This window comes from Mustela erminea, chromosome X (genome assembly GCF_009829155.1).
Source record: "Mustela erminea isolate mMusErm1 chromosome X, mMusErm1.Pri, whole genome shotgun sequence".
In the NCBI taxonomy this organism is placed as follows: domain Eukaryota; kingdom Metazoa; phylum Chordata; class Mammalia; order Carnivora; family Mustelidae; genus Mustela; species Mustela erminea.
The window spans coordinates 58,522,491-58,544,823 of NC_045635.1; the positions used below are offsets into that span (position 1 = coordinate 58,522,491).

The 22,333-nt window shown below is 43.0% G+C and overlaps 1 protein-coding gene across 7 annotated transcripts in view; it reads left to right on the forward strand.

Moving 5' to 3' along the window:
* The window catches only part of DLG3 (discs large MAGUK scaffold protein 3), a 55,060-nt gene that overhangs the window by 16,980 nt on the left and 15,747 nt on the right, over positions 1-22,333 (forward strand). For all 7 annotated transcript variants that reach the window (XM_032330263.1, XM_032330264.1, XM_032330262.1 and 4 more), the window contains one exon: positions 11,078-11,192. In XM_032330263.1, coding sequence (XP_032186154.1) covers positions 11,078-11,192 — 115 coding nt within the window. The remainder of the gene's footprint in view (positions 1-11,077; positions 11,193-22,333) is intronic.

Genomic DNA, 22,333 nt, shown 5'->3' on the forward strand with positions numbered 1-22,333 from the left:
GATTCTAGTTCGTTATCTTTTGGGGGGGGGGTGCAGAAGGGGGGATCTTCCCTAAGCATGGAGCCTGACGTGGGGCTCGATCTCACAACCCTGAGATAATGACCTGAGCTGAAATCAAGAGCTGGGTGCTTAACCACCTGAGCCCACCCAGGTGTCCTAATTCCCACTTTATCTTTAAGTTAGCTAAATGATCTTATGCTAATCAATCTCTTTGGGCCTCAGTTTCTGATCTGTAAAATGAGGAGAGTGTGCAAAATGATCTCTAATGTTTCTTCTACCTCAAATTTTGTGTCAGATAAATGGAATTGAGTCAAAAATTCAATTTACAGTTCTATTTGTACCTAGACTATTATTGAATCACAAAGTCTTGAGCTAATAACTGTCTTGCTTTAATAAGGGTCTTGTGTTCCCCTCTTCTTTCCTGTGATAAGGCTTTCATTCTCTTGAAATGGACCTTTGTTTACTTTTCACTGAATCAAGATATCATTGGCTATCTTAAAAAAAAAAAAAAAAAAAAAAAACAAAGGCCCTAGGGATTTGGGGATTTTTCCACTTGATGAAGTTAAGTGATAAAAATTTGAATAGACCCAAAGAAGAAAACTAATATATTTTGTATAAATGTATACATTAAGGGTCTGGTTTACATACATGCTCTTTCGATTTTCATAAAGGAGGAAGAATTTTGCAAACCTTGACTTAAATTCTAGACTAGATTTATTTTTTTTTTAAGATTTATTTGGGGCACCTGGGTGGCTCATTTGGTTAAGCAACTGCCTTCGGCTCAGGTGTGATCCCTGTGTCCTGGAATCCAGATCGAGCCCTCCATTGGGCTCCCTCCTCCACGGGGAAGCCTGCTTCTCCCTCTACCTTTGGTCCACTCTTGGATAAAATGGTGAGGTGATAATAGTAATAATATGTCTAAGGGTATTTGTCTGCAACTGATTGAATGATCAATCCCAAAGGAAAACGATGAATGAGCCAGGAGCAGTGTGGAGGGGAGTTTGTAGTGGATGTGTTTGTCCTGGCTTTGTTCTAGGGCCTGTCCTATTCAGTCTGTCTCCCCCTCTCTTCAAATTATATTTATTTTTGTATTACATTTAGATTTATAACAAATTGGAAAATACAGAGAAACACAAAGTAAAAAAAAAATCAGATCTGTAAAACTACCTCCAGAAATAACCAGTTTGTGTCTGTCTGTATGTATATGTATGTGTTGGGTGTTATTTCCCTCCAAACTTTTATATATCATATGTATATATCTCTTTCAAGACTAGAATCATTGATTTAAAGAGTTTTGTATCCTTTCTTTTAACTGGCTGTATATCATGAATATCAAACTAAAATGGTTTCTAGTAGTTAAATAATATTTTATCATGTGTATGCTATAAGTCATGTGACTGTTCCCTTTTTTGGTGGATGTTAGGTTGTTTCCAGTTTTTTATCTTATAAATAATACTGATGGATATCCTTGTATGAGGCTTTTTTTAATGAATCTGATGTTGCTTCTTCAGAATGAATTCCTTGGTATGGAATTATTGGCCCAAAGGGTATGAACAAGTTTAAGACTTGATGTATTTTGCCAAATTGGTCTCCACCTCCACAGTATAGAGGGTGTGTAGTTTGAGATCTTGGTAACATGGAGCATTATTTTTTTAATCTCTATAAATTTGACAGGTAAAAAGTATTATTTGACTCATATTTTAATTTTTATTTCTTTTTTTAATAACAGTTGAACATGCGTGTGTTTGTGCATGTATATCTTCACTGTCATTTTGTGTGTGTGTGAATTACCTGTTCATACCTTTTCTCCATTTCCCTATTGAGGTATGTTCATAAGTTCTTATTGATGTGTAAAAGCTTAAAGGTAGTTAGAATATTAATTCTTTGTCATGTATATTACAAAGATTTTTCCCAGTTTGTAGTTTGCTTTTTTACTTTATTTTGACATACAGATATTTTATGTTTTTATGTAGTCAAGTCTATCAGTGTTCTCTTTTGTGCCTTTAACAAGTAAATGTTCACTTTTGTTTTATTCTAGTTATTTAATATTTTTTAAAAGATTTTATTCATTTATTTGACAGGCAGAGATCACAAGTAGGCAGAGAGGCAGGCAGAGAGAAGAGAGGGGAAGCAGGCTCCCTGCTGAGCAGTGAGCCTGATGTGGGGGGTCGATCCCAGGACCTTGAGATCATGACCCAAGCCAAAGGCAGAGGCTTAATCCACTGAGCCACCCAGGCACCCCTAGTTACTTAATATTTTTGTTTTCACACTTGAAACTTTAACCTGCCTGGAATTCACTTTTTTAATTTTTTTAAAGAATTTATTTACTTATTTGACAGATCAAAAGTAGGCAGAGAGGCAGACAGAGAGAGAGAGGGAATCAGGCTCCCTGCTGAGCAGAGAGCCTGATGTGGGGCTTGATCCCAGGACCCTGGGATCAAGGCAGAGGCTTTAACCCACTGAGCCACCCAGGCGCCCCTTCTCTACTGTTTTGAAGTGCCACCTTTATTACACACACAGACACACAATTTGGATTTTGGTATCTTATTATGTTCTATGATATTTTACTCTGAGATTATCCATTACTGAAAAATGGCCATAGATGACCATAGTAACAGGAAGAATCTTTCTCTAGGTCTCATTTTCTGGGTTCCTCCCACAGAAACTTGACTCAAAAGATTCAGTTGAAACCCCAGTAAAGATTGTCAGTGGATTTGTGATCCAGTCAGAGGGACTACTGTGAAGAGCATTTTGCTCTAGACTCTGAATCGACCTGGTAAAAAGTACAAATCAGTTACATCAACTCAAGTTAGAAAGCTTAGTTGTAAAATGTTGTATTTCAATCACTGTGTTGCAGCGTCTCTGTTAAGTGGAAGAGATTGTTAGGAACAAGATTGCCCGCTGCCTTGAGAGTAGGGAAAGGTATATTTTGTCTTCATTCTCATGTTTTCTGGATGAGCTGTTTTGTCTTAGGGTGCTTCTTGTATACAGTTTGGCTTATGGGTTGAAGGAGCTAAAGGCTTTGTTAATCCGGCATTTGTTTTTTTGTTTGTTTGTTGTTGTTGTTTTTTAAGATTTTATCTATTACAGTTCACAAGCAGGCAGAGAGGCAGGCAGAGAGAGAGGAGGAAGCAGGCTCCCCGCCAAGCAGAGAGCCCGATGAGGCGGGGCTCGATCTTAGGACCCTGAGATCTCAACCTGAGCCGAAGGCAGAGGCTCTAACCCACTGAGCCAACCAGGCGCCCCTAATCCCTCGTTTGAATGTGCTACATGAAGTTCCTTTGAAACAGTGAAAAGGTCCTAGTTGAGGCTTTTACCCTGATCTCCTGGATCAGGAGATAGGTGAGAAGGACCAATGGCAAGGTCCTGTGAATAACTTTTTCTTTGCCTGATGTGAAATCAAAGCGTTTATCACTCTACGCATTTCAGACCAGGCAGCTGAATGTCATGAAACCTTTATATACTATAGCACTTTTGCTCAGTAGCTCTTCTTGCAACCTCGGTAAGCCCTTTGGGGGACAGAAACATCCAGTCAATAGGGATAAACTGGAATTTTTTATGGCATGCTGATCTGGCATGTCTTGTTTTCTGTTTTATTTCCAGTGTCAGGATGCTGTCCTGGGGGTGTGTGTGTGTGTGTGTGTGTGTGTGTGTGTGTCTGTGTCTGAGGAAGCACATTGTGACAGTGCAGGGACCAGAACAGTGACACTGAGGTTTCTGTTCTGGGTTAGTCATAGTTCTGGGCCCATTGTTCTAAAAGTAGAGCTGAAATTACTTTTCTTCAAGCAATAGTTGCTCATATTGAGGCCTGTTTGCCACTTTTCTGCCCTCTCACATAGCCTTAAGAATTTTTTTTTCAATTTCTACCCATTGATTCGATATTATTTTTTGACCCAGAGAATTTAGGATTATTTACAGATGTGAAGATTTCCCCCTTCTGGCTCATATTTAAAAATTAAAATTAGACTAGTCCTAGGTTGGATTCCCTGTGGGCCTCATTGATTTGGTCATAAAATCATAATTATGTCAAAATTAGAAGGGACCTGAGGAACTGTCTAGTTTTAGAGGTCTTAGATTCTTTAAATAGTAGGCCCCATAATTAAAAACTAATGCAAGTAATAAACTTCATATTATTTTTCTAGAGACCAGTTTGTGATTCCTAGAAACATGCTGTTTGGCTATTCATATACTTACCTCCACACCCACCGAGATCTTTTTTTTTTTTTAAGATTATTTATTTATTTATTTGACAGAGAGAGAGAGAGAGAGAGAGAGAGAGTGAGAGAGGGAACACAAGCAAGGGGAATGGGAGAGGGATTTGAGAGCAAAGTCTTATTAGAGGGGAGATGGATTTGGAGGCTTGAATGTGTGTCCAGTTCATATTAGTGAACATAGTAGTTTCAGTCCTCATTGATGCTTTATTAGGCTCTTAAGTAGATCATGAAACCTCTGACATGTCAGTGTTTTGCATAAATGGTTTGTGGTTTTGTTGGTCAGTTTTTAGTATTTTGGGGTGGGTGGAAAGGGAAAGTTTTGTATTTTTTCTTAATTAGTTCCTGAGGAGCCAGAACTTGAGAATTAGAGTCCAGGTTTGTCCTGTCAGATCTTTATCATGAATTAACACATTCAATAAAAGTTTGTTGACTCAACAAGGTGCTGATTGCCAAACTTCGAGAAGGAAAAAAAAAAAACCCACATCAAGGAGCTTATAATTTTGTAAAGGAAATGATATCACCACAAATTCTGGGCACGAGATTTTAAAAGGGAGAAGTAGTACAGGGTCTGGAAACCATGTCAGGTGAAGAATACTTAAGAAAGTAACAATATTTGGGGGCACCTGCGTGGCTCAGTTGGTTAAGCAACTGCCTTCGGCTCAGGTCATGATCCCGGAATCCCAGGATCGAGTGCCACATCGGGCTCCCAGCTCCATGGGGAGTCTGCTTCTCCCTCTGACCTTCTCCCCTCTCATGCTCTCTCTCTCTCACTCTCTCTCTCAAATAAATAAATAAAAAATCTTTAAAAAAAAAAAAAGAAAGTAACAATATTTAGCCTGGAGAAGGGATAGCTTATTTTGAGGACATGATGACTATTCTCTATTTTGGCTGATATTATCCCACTTTTTCCTGGTCTCAGAAAAAACTCATAAGTTGCTTTTGATCCCTTCATCCACTCAGATACCAAATTTTATCTCTTCTGGTTCCAACATATTTCTTGATTCTTGTCCCTTTTTTTGTATTCTCAGTTGCCCCCCTGCTGTGTCAGGCCTTTCAAGTCATTTTCTCTACCAGTAGAAGAGGTTCTTGGTCTCTGTTATCTTTCTCTCTGTCCTCCATTCTATATTACATTCCCAGAACAATTTTTCCCCCAAACCTAGTTCTGATTGTATCACGTCCCTATTTAAACATTTAACAGTGGTTCCCCTAGTCTAACAAGAAAGGCTTATCTCAAACTCTTACAATCTGGTCCCTAACCTTCCATCACTGCTGCCTTCCCCTGTCCACACTCTACCTTCTATTCAAACTTATTCAGTATTCTTGGAACCTGCTCCAGACTTTCCCAGTTCTTTGACCTTCTTTAAACTGTTCCTTCATACTATTATGAAGAAGAGATCCATCATGTTTTATATGTTGTTTTAAACACCAAAATTAGGACCAGCTGGCAAAAGAGATGGCCCTTAAACCAAGAATTTTCTCTTGAATAGTGTTGTCTATTTATTAGATTTATATTAGACTAAATAATGAAGAAATAGAGAGTTTCCCAACATGGGACATATTTGAGCAGAGGCTGAGGGGTGGTTGGTTTGACTGATGTAAAAGCGGGGGCTACTTATACTGTGGACTGTAGGGGCTAGACAAAAAGAGAAAGCATGGTCCTCTGCTGCTAAAATTAAAACTACATGTGAGGCACCAACCACATTTTATCTCCCCTCAGAAGCCCACATCACACACACACACACACACATACACGGATCAAGTCATTCCTTTACTTAAAATCTTTCAGTAACTTCTTTCCATCACTCAGGATAGTCAAGAGAAAGTGAAGAGGCAAAAAATCACTAAGGCAACAACAATGAAGTTAGAAAGAAAGCGGTGGATTGAGGAAGCAATTAGGAACAAATATCAGCAAAACTTGAGGAAACACTATAGTTGTGTGCAGAGGAAAGGGGGTTTTGTTTATAGTAACAGGGAGGTCATCAAGTAGGGGGAGGCAGAGTGGTCAAGTCTAGAGGTAGATATTTCCAGAGTGTCTATACAGCATCATATAGGTGGTAGGACAAGTCCTTTGAACCAGCAACTCCACCCACAGGAGGCCAGCCTTTTCTGGGATTATGCAGAGGGAATATTTGAGGTTCCTCTTTGTCTTTGTCTATTCCAGATTATAGTTTTGCCTTACTTTTGCAAAACCAAAAGGTTCATTGAAGTGTTTTTTCCCCAAACAAAAGATCAATCTGTCCTCAAAGGTAAATTCTGCCTCCACTTCTTTAGAAGTGGAAAAGCTGCTGGAAGCTTTAGAATAGCAATTTGTCCTCAACCTCCAGTCATAAAGGTTTCAGAAGGTTGGGGTTCAATTTGGTAGTGCCAATCAAATGTTTTTGTGTGCATATAATTTGACCTTGCAGTTTTACTTTGGGAAATCTATTCTATAGAAGTGTTCATACAAATATGCAGTGCAGCATTGGTGGTAATATTAAAAATTATAAACAATTTAAAAGTACATCAGTTGGGATATGGCTGAATAAATTATGGTCTGTCCATAGTATGAAATACTATGCAGCTATCAAAAAGAATGAGATGGATCTCTATGTACTGACATGGATTTCCATGACCTATCAGAGGATGAAAAAAGTAGATTTATGTGACTCTGTGTGACTCGTGGGTATATGTATATAAACAGTATATACATGGAAGTAAGTCTGGAAGGATACATGCGAGAAATATTAACTGGTTACCTTTGGGTAATGGGGTGGGGGAAGTGATACATGAATATCTAAAGGAAAAGTTAAAGATTTTTAAAAATCATATGCTACTTTCATTTTTAAAAAATGTGAATTCATCAGCTTTCTTTGCAGGCATGTTGGACAGAAGCCTCTAGCACTTTCATTTCTTGCAGGCTTTGTAACTGTATTAGCAATTTTTTTTTTTCGAGAGTTTTCCAGACCTCTGGCCCTATCTTCCTTTTGATACACGCTGCAGGATACTTTCCTTACCTTTTCCCTGAGCTAATAAAACAAAACTCAATTTTGTAAGTCAAGACCAGCAGTTTCTAAACCTTATTGGACATGAGAATCACTTTGATGCTTGATTAAAAATGCAGATTCCTGGGCCTGCTCAATGGATTCTGAGTCAGTGTGTCTGGGGTTGGATCCAAAATCCTGCTCTTTCAGAGGTACCCCAGGTGGTCAGTGAGGAACCCTGTTTCAGGGAATGACGTCTGATTGCACCCCCATCCCCCAATTTCTCTCTCCATGATTAGCAAAGGGAACCAGGGAGCAATGACTCACTGTGGATATCTTTGTGGGTCACAAATGGTTGGGTTCATCTGAATGGGAAAAAATGAATAAAACATAGTTTAGTAGACTTGAGAGTTAGGTAATAAGTGTTGTTTCTTTAAAGTAGCCTATTTGAAGCGCACCCTTTGGGTTAGAGGCTGGTCTGGTGGGCAGTGACTAGGCAGTGACCAGCCTCGGAGATACCTTCCAGCGATGGCTTCCTTAGTTATAAGTGGAAGGGGAGGAGGACCATGAGGTCTTAGAATTCAGATGCTTTTTTTTTTAAAATTTTAATTATTTATTTGACAGGCAGAGATCACAAGTAGGCAGAGAGGCAGTCAGAGAGAGGAGGAAGCAGGCTCCCTGCCGAGCAGAGAACCTGATGCGGGGCTCGATCCCAGGACCTTGGGATCATGACCTGAGCCGAAGGCAGAGGCTTTAACCCACTGAGCCACCCAGGCGCCCCAGAATTCAGATGCTTTTTAAGTGAAGTTTCTGTCCTTGGAAAATGATGCTTCTAGTATTAAGATGAGGTACTGTCTATCTTGAGACTATTCTAAGTATTTTTTGTTAGATTTATTATTTTTCTTTGTTATAAACAAAGTCTGTTAACCAGATGCCCACTGTGGATTATTAACATCACAAAAGGGTGTTTAAAAATCGTATACCCCAATTACTCCCAACAGTTAGCTTTGGGAATAAAAGTAAATGGTAATACTTCTCAGCTACCTTCCCATGCCCTCAGTGAAGCTGGCAGCCATCAGTTAAATAAACCATTAGGTTTATTAGTTTGAGAACAGAACCATCAACTTGGGCACAGTTTTCTAATTTCCTCCTCATTTACCTAGCAGTCATTTATTCAGAGGCTACTCTGTGCCTAGTGGACATTGGATGATTCTACAAATAAAAGCCAGAGACTGATCAGCAGCTGGCACTCTAAGGGGATCATCTGAATGGGAAAAAATGAATAAAACACAATTTAATAGACCTGAAAGCTTAGCAGCACATAGAAAGCAGAAAGTGGATTCCTTAAAGCAACAGCCTTGTTCTCTTTCTGTATTCTATTTTAAGTGGGCCCTCTGGCCCAGCATTATCAACCTTGGATTAGGAGCTTTGAGGAAATAGTGGTTTGGTTGTTGTTTTTTAAAGGATTTTTTAAGAAACTTAGTTACTAAGCAACTGCTATGACCTGCTGCTAAGTTGGAGTTCATTGGGCAAGTCAATTCCAAAGAAGGGAATACATAAACACATTGCAAGATGGGGGAAATGGCTTAGGGATAGATGTGGTATATTTTTTTTCCGGGTTCAATGCATGTTTCTGCCCTCTACTTTATCTTCCCCAAGAAAGGGCTGCCTGGGGGCATCTGGGTGGCTCAGTGGGTTAAAGCCTCTGCCTTCGGCTCAGGTCATGATCCCAGGGGATCGAGCCCCAAATGGGGCTCTCTGCTCGGCAGGGAGTCTGCTTCCTCCTATTTCTCTGCCTACTTGTGATCTCTCTGTGTCAAATAAATAAATAAAATCTTTGAAAAAAATAGAAAGAAAGAAAGAAAGAAAGAAAGAAAGAAAGGGTTGCCTGGTCAGAAATCTGTTTCACTGGGCGCCTGGGTGGCTCAGTGGGTTGGGCCGCTGCCTTCGGCTCAGGTCATGATCTCAGGGTCCTGGGATCTAGTCCCGCATCGGGCTCTCTGCTCAGCAGGGAGCCTGCTTCCCTCTCTCTCTCTCTCTGCCTGCCTCTCCATCTACTTGTGATTTCTCTCTGTCAAATAAATAAATAAAATCTTTAAAAAAAAAAAAAAAGAAATCTGTTTCACTGACTTCTCCTCCTAGCACGTGAGTGAGGAGGAAGACCAGAAAGGAGCCAACAAGAGGCCTGGGGTGGAGGGCTGAGCCCTGGAGTAGGGTCATTTCCCTGGGCAGGCAGAGAGGTAGACAGCCGTGCTGCTGCACCCTTGGGCCGTCCAGGGCTTCTATGACAGACCGGTCACCACCCTCTACATTTAGATGTGATGCCTCATTGATATTGATGTGTTGCCTTGTAACCCTCAGAACGGGGACTCTGTCCAGCTGCTGTCGTTTTCCCCAACACTTAATGGGTGAGTCAGTGACTTAACTGCTTCCTGCAGGATTTCAGGGCCGGGAGTAGGTAATGAGGACAAATCACCACAACACCAGTGTGTGATGAATGAAAGTACACAGGAATTTAACCAGTTGGCTTCATTGGTACCAGAGTGAAGAAAAATAAACTTTGTTGAGGATATTTTTGTGAGTTAAAACTCTGTCCCTCCCTTAAGGCTTTTTAACATTTTCCTTTATACCCAGCTGAAGGTCAGGTTGCTTTGCTGAGGGAAGGGGAGTGTCAGGTGTTGGAACAGGTGTTTTGTTTTCTGCCTGTAGAGTCATACAGACTAGATGGGACTGCTTCTTGCCAGCCCTCTGTGGTGCATGAAAATGCTTTTGTGGAATTCTTTTTCACTGGAAATGTTTTTTTTTTTTTTTTCAAAACAGTTCCACAACCTTCAACCTCTACTATAAATTTTGTCTTCCTTTGAAATCTTGTCATAATGAGGTATGCCTGTTTTCTCCCATTTCCACAGCCTGTGCTTTAGATATATCACATTTTATGCAGCAATTACAGACCTTAAAAATTGTTGTGAGGAGAATAAATGTGAGTTTTTAAATGTGGTAGGAGAATGTCACAGCAAAACATTCTTATTTTTTTAAAAAAAGCCTTTTATAATAATTGTGCAGCTAGGATTAATTTTCCTCTCTCAGGTTTTCAGTTTGGTATAAATGTGTAGTTGCCTTTCCAGAGTGATAAGGCTGTTTCAGGGCTGTTGTGATGGTGGTGGTAGTGTGGTATAAAGCTGGGCATATGGACTTACAACCCCACAGACTAGATGATTTTGGAGGAGAAAGGTGACAGCAGAGTTCTCAGTTTGGGAGAATTTCTGTTTGTTACTGAAGCCAAAGGCCTGTTTATTAAAAGGGAAATAACATGAGAGAGCTTGTCATCTTCTCATCTGATTCTGAGGTTTGTTTGTTTTTACCTTTTTGTACTGGGTTCCAGTCTCCCCCTCAAAAAAAAAAAAAAAAAAGTCATCTAGAAACAAATCGTCTTCCTTGCCTAACCATGATATAATGGCCTCAGGTCCTTTCCAGCCCCTCCGCCCCGTATCTCAGGGCCATCTGTTCTCTGCAATCCACTTTTTTGGGAAAGTCTCCTTCCCCATCTGCTCTCCTTGGGCCTTAGTGCCTGCTCTAAAGATTTATGAAGGCTGAGCTGGAACCTCTTTCCAGTTGTTTCTTTTAAGGATCAGTGAGATTTCAAGGCAGATAAAAAGCTTTTTTCCATTTGATATGTCCAAATGTTACTCCTTTTTCAGGTGTGTTTCTTCCTTCTCTTGGTCTGTGAGTGGAAAGACGTCTGTCTGTCTCTGCTTGGAGGAGGGACTCTGCTTATCAAAGCAAAGATTGACTCTGCAGCCTCTGGCTGCTTCTGTCTTCTGGCTCTTCAACCACTGGCACGCAGGCTTGGTGAAGCTCCTTGGGTTCATTCTTCTCCTGTCTGTTCCCTTGTCTCCCTGACAGAGTACAGTCGCTTTGAATCGAAGATACATGACTTGCGAGAACAAATGATGAACAGCAGCATGAGCTCTGGGTCTGGGTCCCTCCGAACAAGTGAGAAGAGGTCTTTATATGTCAGGTAAGTCACACTTCTGAGCGGCAGGCCTCAGGCCGCGTGAGGAGAGCTCTATGCCGACCCAGCTCTTCCTGTTGAACTAGAGGGCTAGGGAGTGTGCGCTCCCAGTACTGAATGCTCAGGTTGGGTACTTTATGGTCAGTGGCTCTCCTTTCTGTGAGTGAGCTGGCTTCTTCCTCTTTGCTCATGAATGACTCAGTACGAGAAAATTTCAGTTTGCTCTAATTGTAAAAGACTGCTGTGTGATTGTTGCTAGTCAGCATTCAAACAGCACTCAGATGTTCAGAGTACTTTGCGGGCAATCTGTGATTTGAGGAGAAAACTTGGCATTCCCCCCCTCTACATATGCATAGTAGACATCAGCATTTGTATCCGAGCTTATCAACTATCACTGCGTTCTGGTACAGGGTCTCTTGGAAGAGACCAAAGAACTGACAGGTTGCTGTTTCTGGGATTTTTTTTTTAAACGGTGTTTTTTTCTCCCTGCTGTGCAGGTCTGCTGTATCTGAATCATGGAACTTGGGATGGGATGGTGTATGGGCCCCAGGAAGGGTGGGTGGAGGGAATGGATATATAGCATTGACTGTCTTGCTGTTGAAAGCTATTCTGAGATACTGAGCAAGGTTGAGCTTTTGACCCCTGAAGCACATTTTAATACTTTGGCAGGTCAAAGTACAAACCTCTTGGGGAGTTGGACTGCTAAGTGAACACTCTGGCCTCCTTGTAGAAGTAGGGGTAGTTTTCTTCCTGCCCTAGCTTCTTGGCGAAACTCCAGTGTGGTGCACATACACTGTATCTCTCCAAGGTTAAAATTCTTAGAGTAAGAGGTGCTGGAATTACTCCCCTGAGCCAGAGGTGTTAAACTCTTGGGTTGGACTTTCTCTAGTGGCCTCTGATACCTGCTGGGGGGTTAGGAGGGAAGGCTACATTTGCTAACTGCCTGGCAGTGGGATAGCTGCTCTGTCTTGGTGGTAGGACTTGAGGATAGCCAGTGAGCATACATGCTAAGTGCAGCTGGGCTCCCAGTGCTTGATTTTCTTTTCCCTCAGTGGGTAGTCCCTGGCCCAACTACAGGGAGCCAAGCCCAGGGAGCCCAGGAAGCCCAGGAAGCCCACTAGAACCCTTCATGGTTCTTTTTTTTTTAAAAATGAACACTCAGCTTGACTCTTTGTTCAAAAGAGCTGTCTTTCTTTTCTTTTCCTTTTTTTTTTTTTTAAAGATTTTATTTATTTATTTGACAGACAGGTCACAAGTAGCAGAGAGAGAGAGGGACAAGAAGGCTCCCTACTGAGCAGGAAGCCTGATGTGGGACTCGATCCCAGGACCCTGAGATCATGACCCAAGCCAAAGGAGAGGCTCAAGCCACTGAGCCACCCAGGCGCCCCTGATAGCAGCTTTCTTAACTTCTGCCCTGCTCATCTACTGCTATGAAGGGAGGAGAGCTAGAGGAAGGCTGTACTAGTCACTGGTGATCTTTTCAGTTTCCTGTTTTCCATCACTATGGCCTTGCTCTGGCTCTGTAGCCTAGACACCAGGCCACTGATGGGGGAAGCAGAAATGTGCTATTGCCCCCAGCAAAAGAGTAATACTTAAGTGACTTGGTCAGGATTGTTCCGTTCCCATGCTGCCAGCCCCCGCAGATGTGGCACTCCAGGGTGCGTGGGAAGCTGCTCTTTAGGCAAGACAGTTTCTTCGGAGAGCTTTATTTTTAGATTTCCTCTCTCCACCTATCCTGTGCTAGAGCTCTCCCTGCCTGGGTAGGGGAAGTGGGGCATTAGCTCCTGACCTCGAAGACCTAGAAGACCTGGAACACCCTCTTCCTTGGCCCTGGGGAATGGGATACATTGCGTCTGACTCTGGGGAGGAGGGTGAACACTGTGCTCTGTTTCTAGTAAATCAGTTTATATGGCTTATATAATCTGCTCTTAACCTTATCTAGATAACTTTGATGTCCTCTGAGGAAAATAAGTACGCTTTCAAATAACAAACATTTGTGATCACTAGACTTAGTCAAGGGAAGTGTTTTATGGGGCTAAAGCAGTGAGCTGAGGTCTTTTGCTAAGCTAACCCCCCTACCAGAGCCTGGCTTGCTCTGTTCCCTTTCGTGCCTGTTTGGTGTTCTTTCATTCTGTACTCGGTTCCTTTTCGTTAGCATGTAAACATACTCAAGTTTCTTCCTTCTTAAAAGAAGAGAGAAAAAACTTCCCTTGATACCAGCAGTCCCTTAAACTATTGTCTCTCTTCTGTTTACCACATGTGCCAAATTATGTGCCAGGAAACCCTAGTTCCCTGAGATGTTAATGTATTGTGCGCAAAATCAGCAGTCAGTAAGTTGGGCAAACGCAGTATTAAACACAGGAGAAGAAAGCTCTATACTGTGGTTCATATCCAGGACAGATTGTACTAGGCAGCATCCAAAAGATAGGAGCCTGGGAGCCCTATTTGGAGAAGCCCGTCTTAAATCCAGGTTGGGAAATGTAGAGTCATCTGTACTTGCTCCTGCTATGTCTTCAAATCACCTCTCTTTCAGTAGGAAAGGAAGTATGTGTCTGCTTTTCAGCATGGTGGTATGTTTCCAAGCAACTCCGGAAGGCTCTGGAGGACCAGAAGCCCAACTCTGTCAGGGACCCACAGTGACCTCTTAGTCATCAAATTCAATGACTGGTTCACTGGTTCTCTGCCATTGGTCTGACCTCTTCACCACATTTGTTCCCATGAATTCCCTGCTTGCTTCCTTAAAGGCTGTCTTCCTACCTTGCTAACTATTCCTCGATATCTTTCATTAGCTCTGCCCCCCAAAATAGCAATGTCATTTATTTTCACAGATGGCGATCCTGTTGTATAAATGATATCCCTGATCTCTTTAGTGAACCCCAGACCCACATATCAACTACTTGCTGAACATGTGCATGAAGCTGCACTCCCAGTGCCTCAAACAAGCAGTGTGTTCAAAATTGAACCCCCCCACACCTGCTGCTCCTCAATTTCCTTATTGAAGTTAATTGCATCACCCTATCATGTGGAAAAGGGATTAGATTTGTTATGTCACCCAAGGCAGATCTGAGCTCCACAGAAGGAAAAAAAGAGCTGATGATTAAGACTGTCTGAAAATGGAATGGACTGCTTCCGGAGGTAGTAAATTTGATCTTCTGTTACTGGAGGTGTTTCAGGAGAGGCCGGGCACCCATTTGCTATTTGCCTCGATGTTTTAAAAGGGGCTTTGAAGCTAAAGCAACAATCTGGACATAATCTAATCAGAAGTTTTCAGTAGTTCTTTGAGGTCTTCAGGATAAAGGGAAACAAACAGGGAACATCTATGCATTAGGGGCTTTGTGACCCTCTTTAAATTGTGGTTAAAGTCCTTTATTTTCTTTATAGCCTTTTTTAAAGATTTTATTTATTTATTTGACAGAGATCACAAGTAGGCAGAGGCAGGCAGAGAAAGAGGGGGACGCGGGCTCCCCACTGAGCAGAGAGCCTGATGCGGGGCTTAATCCCAGAACCCTGGGATCATGACCTGAGCTGAAGGCAGAGGCTTTAACCCACTGAGCCACCCAGGTGCCCCAGTTAAAGTCCTTTAAATAATGCTGCAAAGTAGACATTATTCTCATTTTACAGATGAGAAAACAGAGACTCCAGTTAGACGGCCAAGAAGTTCCAAAATTGGAATTTCAACCTGGTTGTTCTGACCATGGAGCGTGGGTCTTTCAGCATTTCCCAAACTTGCTGATAGGAATCAGCCGGCATACTAGAAAAAATACAGATCCCCAGGATCCTCTTTTTTTTTTTAAGATTTATTTATTTATTTATTTATTTACTTGACAGGCAGAGATCACAAGTAGGCAGAGAGTCAGGCAGAGAGAGAGGGAGGTGGAAGCAGGCTCCTTGCTGAGCAGAGAGCCCGATGAGGGGCTCAATCCCAGGACTCTGGGATCATGGCCTGAGCCGAAGGCAGAGGCTTTAACCCACTGAGCCACCCAGGCGCCCCCCAGGATCCTCTTTTATCGCTTTGGAGTCAATGGGTTTGGGGAAATGTATTCTTTTTTTTTTTTTTTTTTTTTTAACAAGCAATCAGAACACTCAGGAATAACCAGTTGTTTGTCACAGTAGCTATTTATTTCTGTTTCCCTTGAACAACCTAACATGACACTTACGGTAGCTCCGATTATGTGGAAATCAGGAAAGCACAGAGCGGAGACTCAGGGCATGGTGGTGGAGGTAGATTCAAGGAAGCAGCGGATGTGGGTCCTGCCCTTCTGCAGCTTGCCAGCTATACAGAAGACACTGCGCAGCAGGTGGTTTGAATGAAAAGAGACCTTTTCAGTTGGGGTTTCACCTCTGATTCTTTTAGCTGTTGTTTCCCCTCTGATATGTTTCTTCTCCCTTCCCTTCTCTCAAGTGTCTATTATTCTCTGGTGTGCATGGGTTGCCAAGCAAGCAGCACTCTCTGATAGTGTCACGGAGCCTATAGCAGTTGGAGCCCTAGGGAGCTGCAGCTGTACTAACAGGAGAGAGGAGATGGGGTTTGCAGAGCAGGGGAGCCAGGAACGGGAAAGAAGGAAAGATTGCAGTGTTTGGAGAATGTGATTTGGTTTTAAGATCACTAGTGACTTAATGGAAAGGCCTTCCCCAGCCTTCACCACAGTAGCCTCATCTCTTCAATGGTGTAGATCCTTCAATATGTAGGATGAGTGGAGCCCATCTTTCTGCCCACACTACGGCTTTTGCTCTGCTAGTGAATTTGCCCTCCACACTGGAAAAGTTCACAGAAGTAGGCCTCTCTTGAGCCTCTTGCTCAGGACCAGGGTGGTTGGGGTGTTTAATTCAGGTCATTCTGATGTGAAGGGAGTACAAAAAGACACAGGGTAGGTGAGAGTTCCACGGACCCTCCAAGTTCTAAAATTGTTTGTTCTTTTTTTTTGTCTGTTTCTTGAATGAATGAACGAATGATCTTGTTCTCCAAAGGCTGCCAAGAGGCCTGAGAGTATATTTGTAGAATGAATGTTTACAAGTCTCTTCTGGTCACGCTGGGTACATTCTTCACAGCCACAGGACAACATCAGGCAGACCTTTGGGGAGTCCTGGCCTCCCAGCTGGCCATCTACCATTCCGGTCTGCTTCCCACTTGAGGAAGGAAATCATGTCGGGGCATCTGTAGTCTCCATTCCAGAAACTGTGTCAGAAATATTGGCTTGGGGGCACCTAGGTGACTCATTTGGTTAGGGTCTGCCTTCAGCTCAGGTCAGGATCTGAGAGTCCTGGGATCAAGCCCCTCGTGGGGCTCCCTGCTCAGCAGGGAGCCTGCTTCTCCCTCTGCCACTCCCCCTCCTTGTATTCCCTCTCTTACTGTGTTTCTCTCTGTCAAAAAAGTAAATAAAATCTTAATAAAAAAAAGATTGGCTTGATCATCAAAGAAGGCCAGAAAAGGCTCCGTCTCATCATTAAGCAGACATTTTTTTTTTAAAGATTTTATTTATTTATTTGACAGAGAGAAATCACAAGTAGGCAGAGAGGCAGGCAGAGAGAGAGAGGAGGAAGCAGGCTCCCTGCTGAGCAGAGAGCCCGATGTGGGACTCGATCCCAGGACCCTGAGATCATGACCTGAGCTGAAGGCAGCGGCTTAACCCACTGAGCCACCCAGGCGCCCCCATTAAGCAGACATTAATTGTGCAACTGTCCTGTGCTTATAGCCCAGCATGGTGCTTAGGAGAGCCTGACTTTGTCTTGTTCATTAATGAGTTTCAGTAGTGGATTAAAATGCTAGTGAGGTGATTCTGGCAGGCTTCACTGTCTGACAGAATTTGGGGGTGATAATAATATACATCTTAAAAAGCAATAGCAATTTCTGTGTGTTCCGGGCTACCAGAGGGTGGGGCAGATTTATCCTATATCAGTGGTTCTTGAATTGCCTGTTGCTAGAGCAGATTCTCCAAAGAGCATTCCTGGACCCGTGGTTATAATCCCCTCAGCTGACCCAACAGGTGTTGTGACCCCAAATGTTCATACACTGCGGGGCAGTTGGTCCTTGACTGCCCGTCTAACGTCATAACTGACCTTAAAGGCCTGAGACTTTGAAGTAGACTAAAGACAACAGCGCCCTTCCTTGTTCTCCATGTTCCCTCTGCACAGAGCCACAAAGACCTGACTTGCTATCAGGGGCACTTGTACCTCTTGAGATGACCCATCTTATATCAACCTGAGTACTCAAGTTTGGGCTTTTAGGTTGCTTTGCGGAAGCTGCTAGCAATTTTAGCTCTCTCAGTAAGGTCAAGAGCTGATGAGTGAGTGACTGTTGCTTTATGACTCTCAGTGCATGCTTCACATGGACGAGCCAAGAGAGGGGCTACTCAGTTTTCAAATAATATGTGCCTTTTATCTGGAACATTCTGAAGCTCAGGCTGCTGTAACAAAGTACCATAGACTGGGTGGCTTAAACAACAGATGTTTATTTCTCACAGTTTTGGACACTTGGAAGTCCAGTAGATTCAGGTTCTGGTGAGCGTTTTGCTCGTGCAACTTTCCTGGCTTGTAGATGGCCACCTTCTTGCTATGTCCTCACCTGACCTTTCCTGGGTACATGCAAGGAGAGAGAGAGAGGGAGGGAGAGAGATTCTCCTTGTTTCTGCCTCTTCTCGTAGGGGAACTATCTCCCTCAAGATGTTATGTGAACCTGATTACCTCCCAGTCCATCTCCAAATACCATCACCTGGAAGGTTAGGGCCTCAAGGTATGAGCTTTGGTGGAACACAACCATTCAGCCTATAGCACTGTCCAGAGGAAGAAAGCAGTGTCTTATATCCCAGCTGGCATGGGAGGGAAAGGCACAGCACCTGGAGAGTATCTGGGAGGGTGTTTTGTGCCCCACTCTCCTAGCCTTATCTCCTCCACCATTCATGAGCATTAGACACTGCCTTGGTCTGCAAAGGGATTCCCTTTGATGATATACTACGAAAAGATTTTAAGACTGCAAGAGTTAAATAACCTTAAATTGAAAACATTAAGAAAGGCCATTGCTTTAGTATGAATACATACTAGTATGTATTCATAGTATACATAGTATGAATTTGGAAGAAAGAAATTTGGAGTGAGCAGGGTCACAGAGAAGGGTGGGACTCAGGGGAGCTGATGCAGGTGAGAGGGGACGGACAGAGCCCCCCCACCCCCACCTCCCCAGGCCATACAGAGCCACCACGGGCAGAGGCGGGCAGAGGGGTAGGCAAACTACTAGGTGAGCACAGCAGGAGCAGCCACTGGTCTTTGAGGCTGAAGTACTCTTGTTTATTTTGCTTGGAGAAACCTGCCTGACCAGTTTCCTTGGTAGTAGCCATTTTCTTTGCATTCCTGTTCACCAAGACGCTGAGGTGGCTGTGCCAGGTGCTTCTGATTTCTCTGGATCTTTTAGACCCAAACTGCACAATTTAGGATCTGAACTGCAGAGACTTTGGCCTGGTAATCTGTTTACTTGGAGCTGATTATCTTCCTGCATTCCGGTGGGGCAGTGAGGTCCCAGCTGAAGGGAAGATTAGGCAAAGTCCCCTAGGGCACGTGTATTATGTGGGCAGGTGCATGCAGCTCTTAGGGGATACTGTTTGAAAGGTCACCACTTACACAACATATCTTTCAAGACCTTTGGCAGTGCTTTTTCCTTAGGAAGATAGGCAGTGGCATTTCAAGCTGCCATGCTGAAGCCTAGCTCAGGAACCCCAACCTGCAGACCCTGGGAAGTGAGCATCTGCTTTTCCTGCTGGTGTGACTTGGCTCCAGAAGGCGGCTTCGTTGCCCGCTTTCACTTTGTTTTTACATGCCACATTTCCTCTGGGCCAGTCTTTGTCCTGCTTCAAGAGAGGTTGGTGTTTTTCTGGCCTGGCCATAATGTTTAAGAATCTGCAGGAAAACCCAAGATCTGGCTTTCCCTTGCTTCACAGAGGCACGTGGCCATAACCAAGGAGGAACATATTCAGGGTTGAAGAATAATCTTTTATGTAGACCACTTACTGTGATCTTAGGCTGTAGATGGTAATATTTCCATAGCTTTGTTCTCTCCTGACATAGTGTTTCCCTCTGAACTGACCAGTTGTCAACTCAGAGGCTTTCATGAAGTTCTTTTTATCTAGACGCAGAAAGAATAAGGGGTTTCTGAGGCTTCTAGTTTCCCAACACACTTTCTTGTCAATAAACTCACATACATGGGGTGGGACCAAGGTACCAGAGCAGTTCAATGTGGTTTCAGGTGTTTGGAAACAGGTATTGGCTTTCCTTTTTTCTGCTCACTTTTTTAAGTCAGAGGTTGAAAAGTTTTGTTGCTGTATCATCTGGGCCTTCCATGTATAGGATTTCAATTTCAGGACAGTGGTTTGGTCTGATTTAAAAGGGATTTTAAAGGGATGGTATGCCCACAATAGCCAAACTGTGGAAAGAGCCAAGATGCCCTTCAACAGATGAATGGACCATGTATACAATGGAATATTATGCCCCCATCAGAAAGGATGAATACCCAACTTTTGTATCAACATGAACTGGACTGGAGGAGATTATGCTGAGTGAAATAAGTCAAAAAGAGAAAGTCAATTTATCATATGGTTTCACTAACTTGTGGAGCATAACGAATAACATGGAGGACATTAGGGGAAGGAAAGGAAAAGTAAATTGGGGGGGCGCCTGGGTGGCTCAGCGGGTTAAAGCCTCTGCCTTCAGCTCAGGTCATGATCCCAGGGTCCTGGGATCGAGCCCCACATCGGGCTCTCTGCTCAGCGGGGAGCCTGCTTCCTTCCTCTCTCTCTGCCTGCTTCTCTGCCTACTTGTGATCTCTGTCTGTCATATAAATAAATAAAATCTTTAAAAACAAAAAAAGTAAATCGGGGAAAATCGGAGGGGGAGACGAAGCATGAGAGACTGTGGACTCTGAGAAACAAATTGAGGGTTTTAGAGGGGAGGGAGTGGGGTATGGGTGAGCCTGGTGGTGGGTATTAAGGAGGGCACGGATTGCATGGAGCACTGGGTGTTGTGCATAAACAATGAATCTTGGAACACTGAAAAAATAAAATAAAATAAAATAAAGGGGGGTGTGGTATGGTATCTGCCTTGATTTTCTCTAGTGCTTGCCCTAAGGATAAAAGGTGGATAGGAGGATATATCCATGTTGTGGAGAAAGGTGCTCCTTCACCCTCTTACCAGTTCTAGCTTGAGGCATTTGTAGCAAGGAGCCAGTCAGGCTGTTCTAAGAGAGATCGTCACTGCTAGATGGCCACAGTTTAGCATGCTTCTAAAGATCTCGATACTTTTTCAAAGTTAAAGTTTTAAAAAAAATATTAAAGACTCATTTACTTATTTATTTGAGAGAGAGAGAGAGAGAGAGAGAGAGAGAGAGAAACTGAAGCAGATTCCACACTGGGCACGGAGCCCAAGTGGGGCTTGATCTCACGACCCTGAGATCATGACTTGAGCCGAAATCGAGAGTTGGACACTTAACTAACTGTGCCACCCAGGTGCCCCTCAAATTCATTAAGGTCTAATTTACATACTTTTTTTGATTACATAAAGTACATCATTTGAAAGGTGGTTTCAGTTTACTATTCAGCCTGTTCTCTTTTAATTTCTTCCTTCCTTCTTCCTCCTTCCCTCTCTTTCACTCTCTCTCCCTCCCTCCCTTTCTTCCTTTCTTTCACCCAATGTGGGGCTTGAACTCACAACCCTGAGATGAAGAGTCATGTGCTCTACCATTTGAGCCAGCCTGGCACCCCTTGTTCTCTTTTAATTGTACCTTCCACAGGAAAGTTTAGGCTGGTAACGATAAAAAAAGACGAGGCTGTGAAGTCGGGTCTCACAAGGCCTACCAAGCGAATGCCAAACTCCTTAGCTGGACTGCAGACCTAGCCCCTTGCACTACAGCCAAATATGGGTGCTGCCGACCCCACTATACACCCTGGGTTGCTTGCCTCCAAGCCTTTGCTTACGCAGTTCTTTCTAGTCAGAAGGGCGTCTCCCCATGTTTCTCTTGAAATCCTGAACCTTCGCTGAGGCCCAGTTCAAAAGTCAACCCCTCCCTCATAGCTTCCCCGAGTTAGGTGTGACCTATGCTCTCTCTGAATGCCTTTAGGCCTTGGCTTATCTCGCCTTCCTGCCTCACACTACCACATACTTGGCCAGCACACTCCAAGGCCAAGATTTAACCTTGCTTCTGTGTCTCCCACCTATCGAACACAGTGCCTCACACAAAGTAGACAAAGTGAATGTTTAAATAATGGGAGAAAGGTATTTTTTAAGACATAGCCAAGTGGGAGTTAGCTTTCTAGGGGGAGGTTGTAATGTGACTGTGACTTAGACCTCATGAAATTTTTGAGATTTAAGAGCCCCAGTGTGAGAGTCACCCACCACACAACTCTAGATGAGGCCCTGTGCACCTCTGGGCCTGCTCTCTGTCATCTCTGAGGATGTTTTCTAGCTTGTAGTCAAATAAAATTTTGGCAGCCAAAGAAAGAAAATGGATTTAAAGAAAATCCACATTGTGGATTTGGAAAAGAAATCACCATCATGACAGTGGCAAGACGGAGGAGGGAATTGGGTATGTTTAACCTGGCAGAGAAGACCTAGGAAAGACTTGAACTCGTGAAATGCTAGAGCTGGAAGGAAACTTAGAGGCTTCTGAGGCTCTGATGTCCTGCAAAGCTCTTTTTCCATTTGTAGTTCTGATTGATAGAAAAGGAAATTCTTGTTCATTCATTTTACATTCTCAACTGAGAACGACGTTATGGTTCAGAATCTCAAATTCATTTCTTTCATTTCAAATTCAAATGTGTGGCTATGTGTTTAACAAAATCATAGTTTAAAAACACACTTTATTTGGTTGTTCAGTGTCCCTCATCCACACAAATACATCAAACAAAATCCAAATAAACTTGGGGACCACTCTGTATTGGGAAACAGCCCTTTTTTGGCCTTGTTTGCCGGGGAACTTAGAGCCAAACATGTTCCTTACCAGAAGTAAATGACGCAAGCCAGGTACTGCTTTCCTTTTTTTGTCCCCCTTAAACACCCAGAAGAGTGCCTGAGCATATTAGATACTCAAAAATACTTGTTTAATTAATGAATATCCTTAAGCATTCTTAAGGATATTGTATCATCTTTTAAGAATATTAATTTTGATG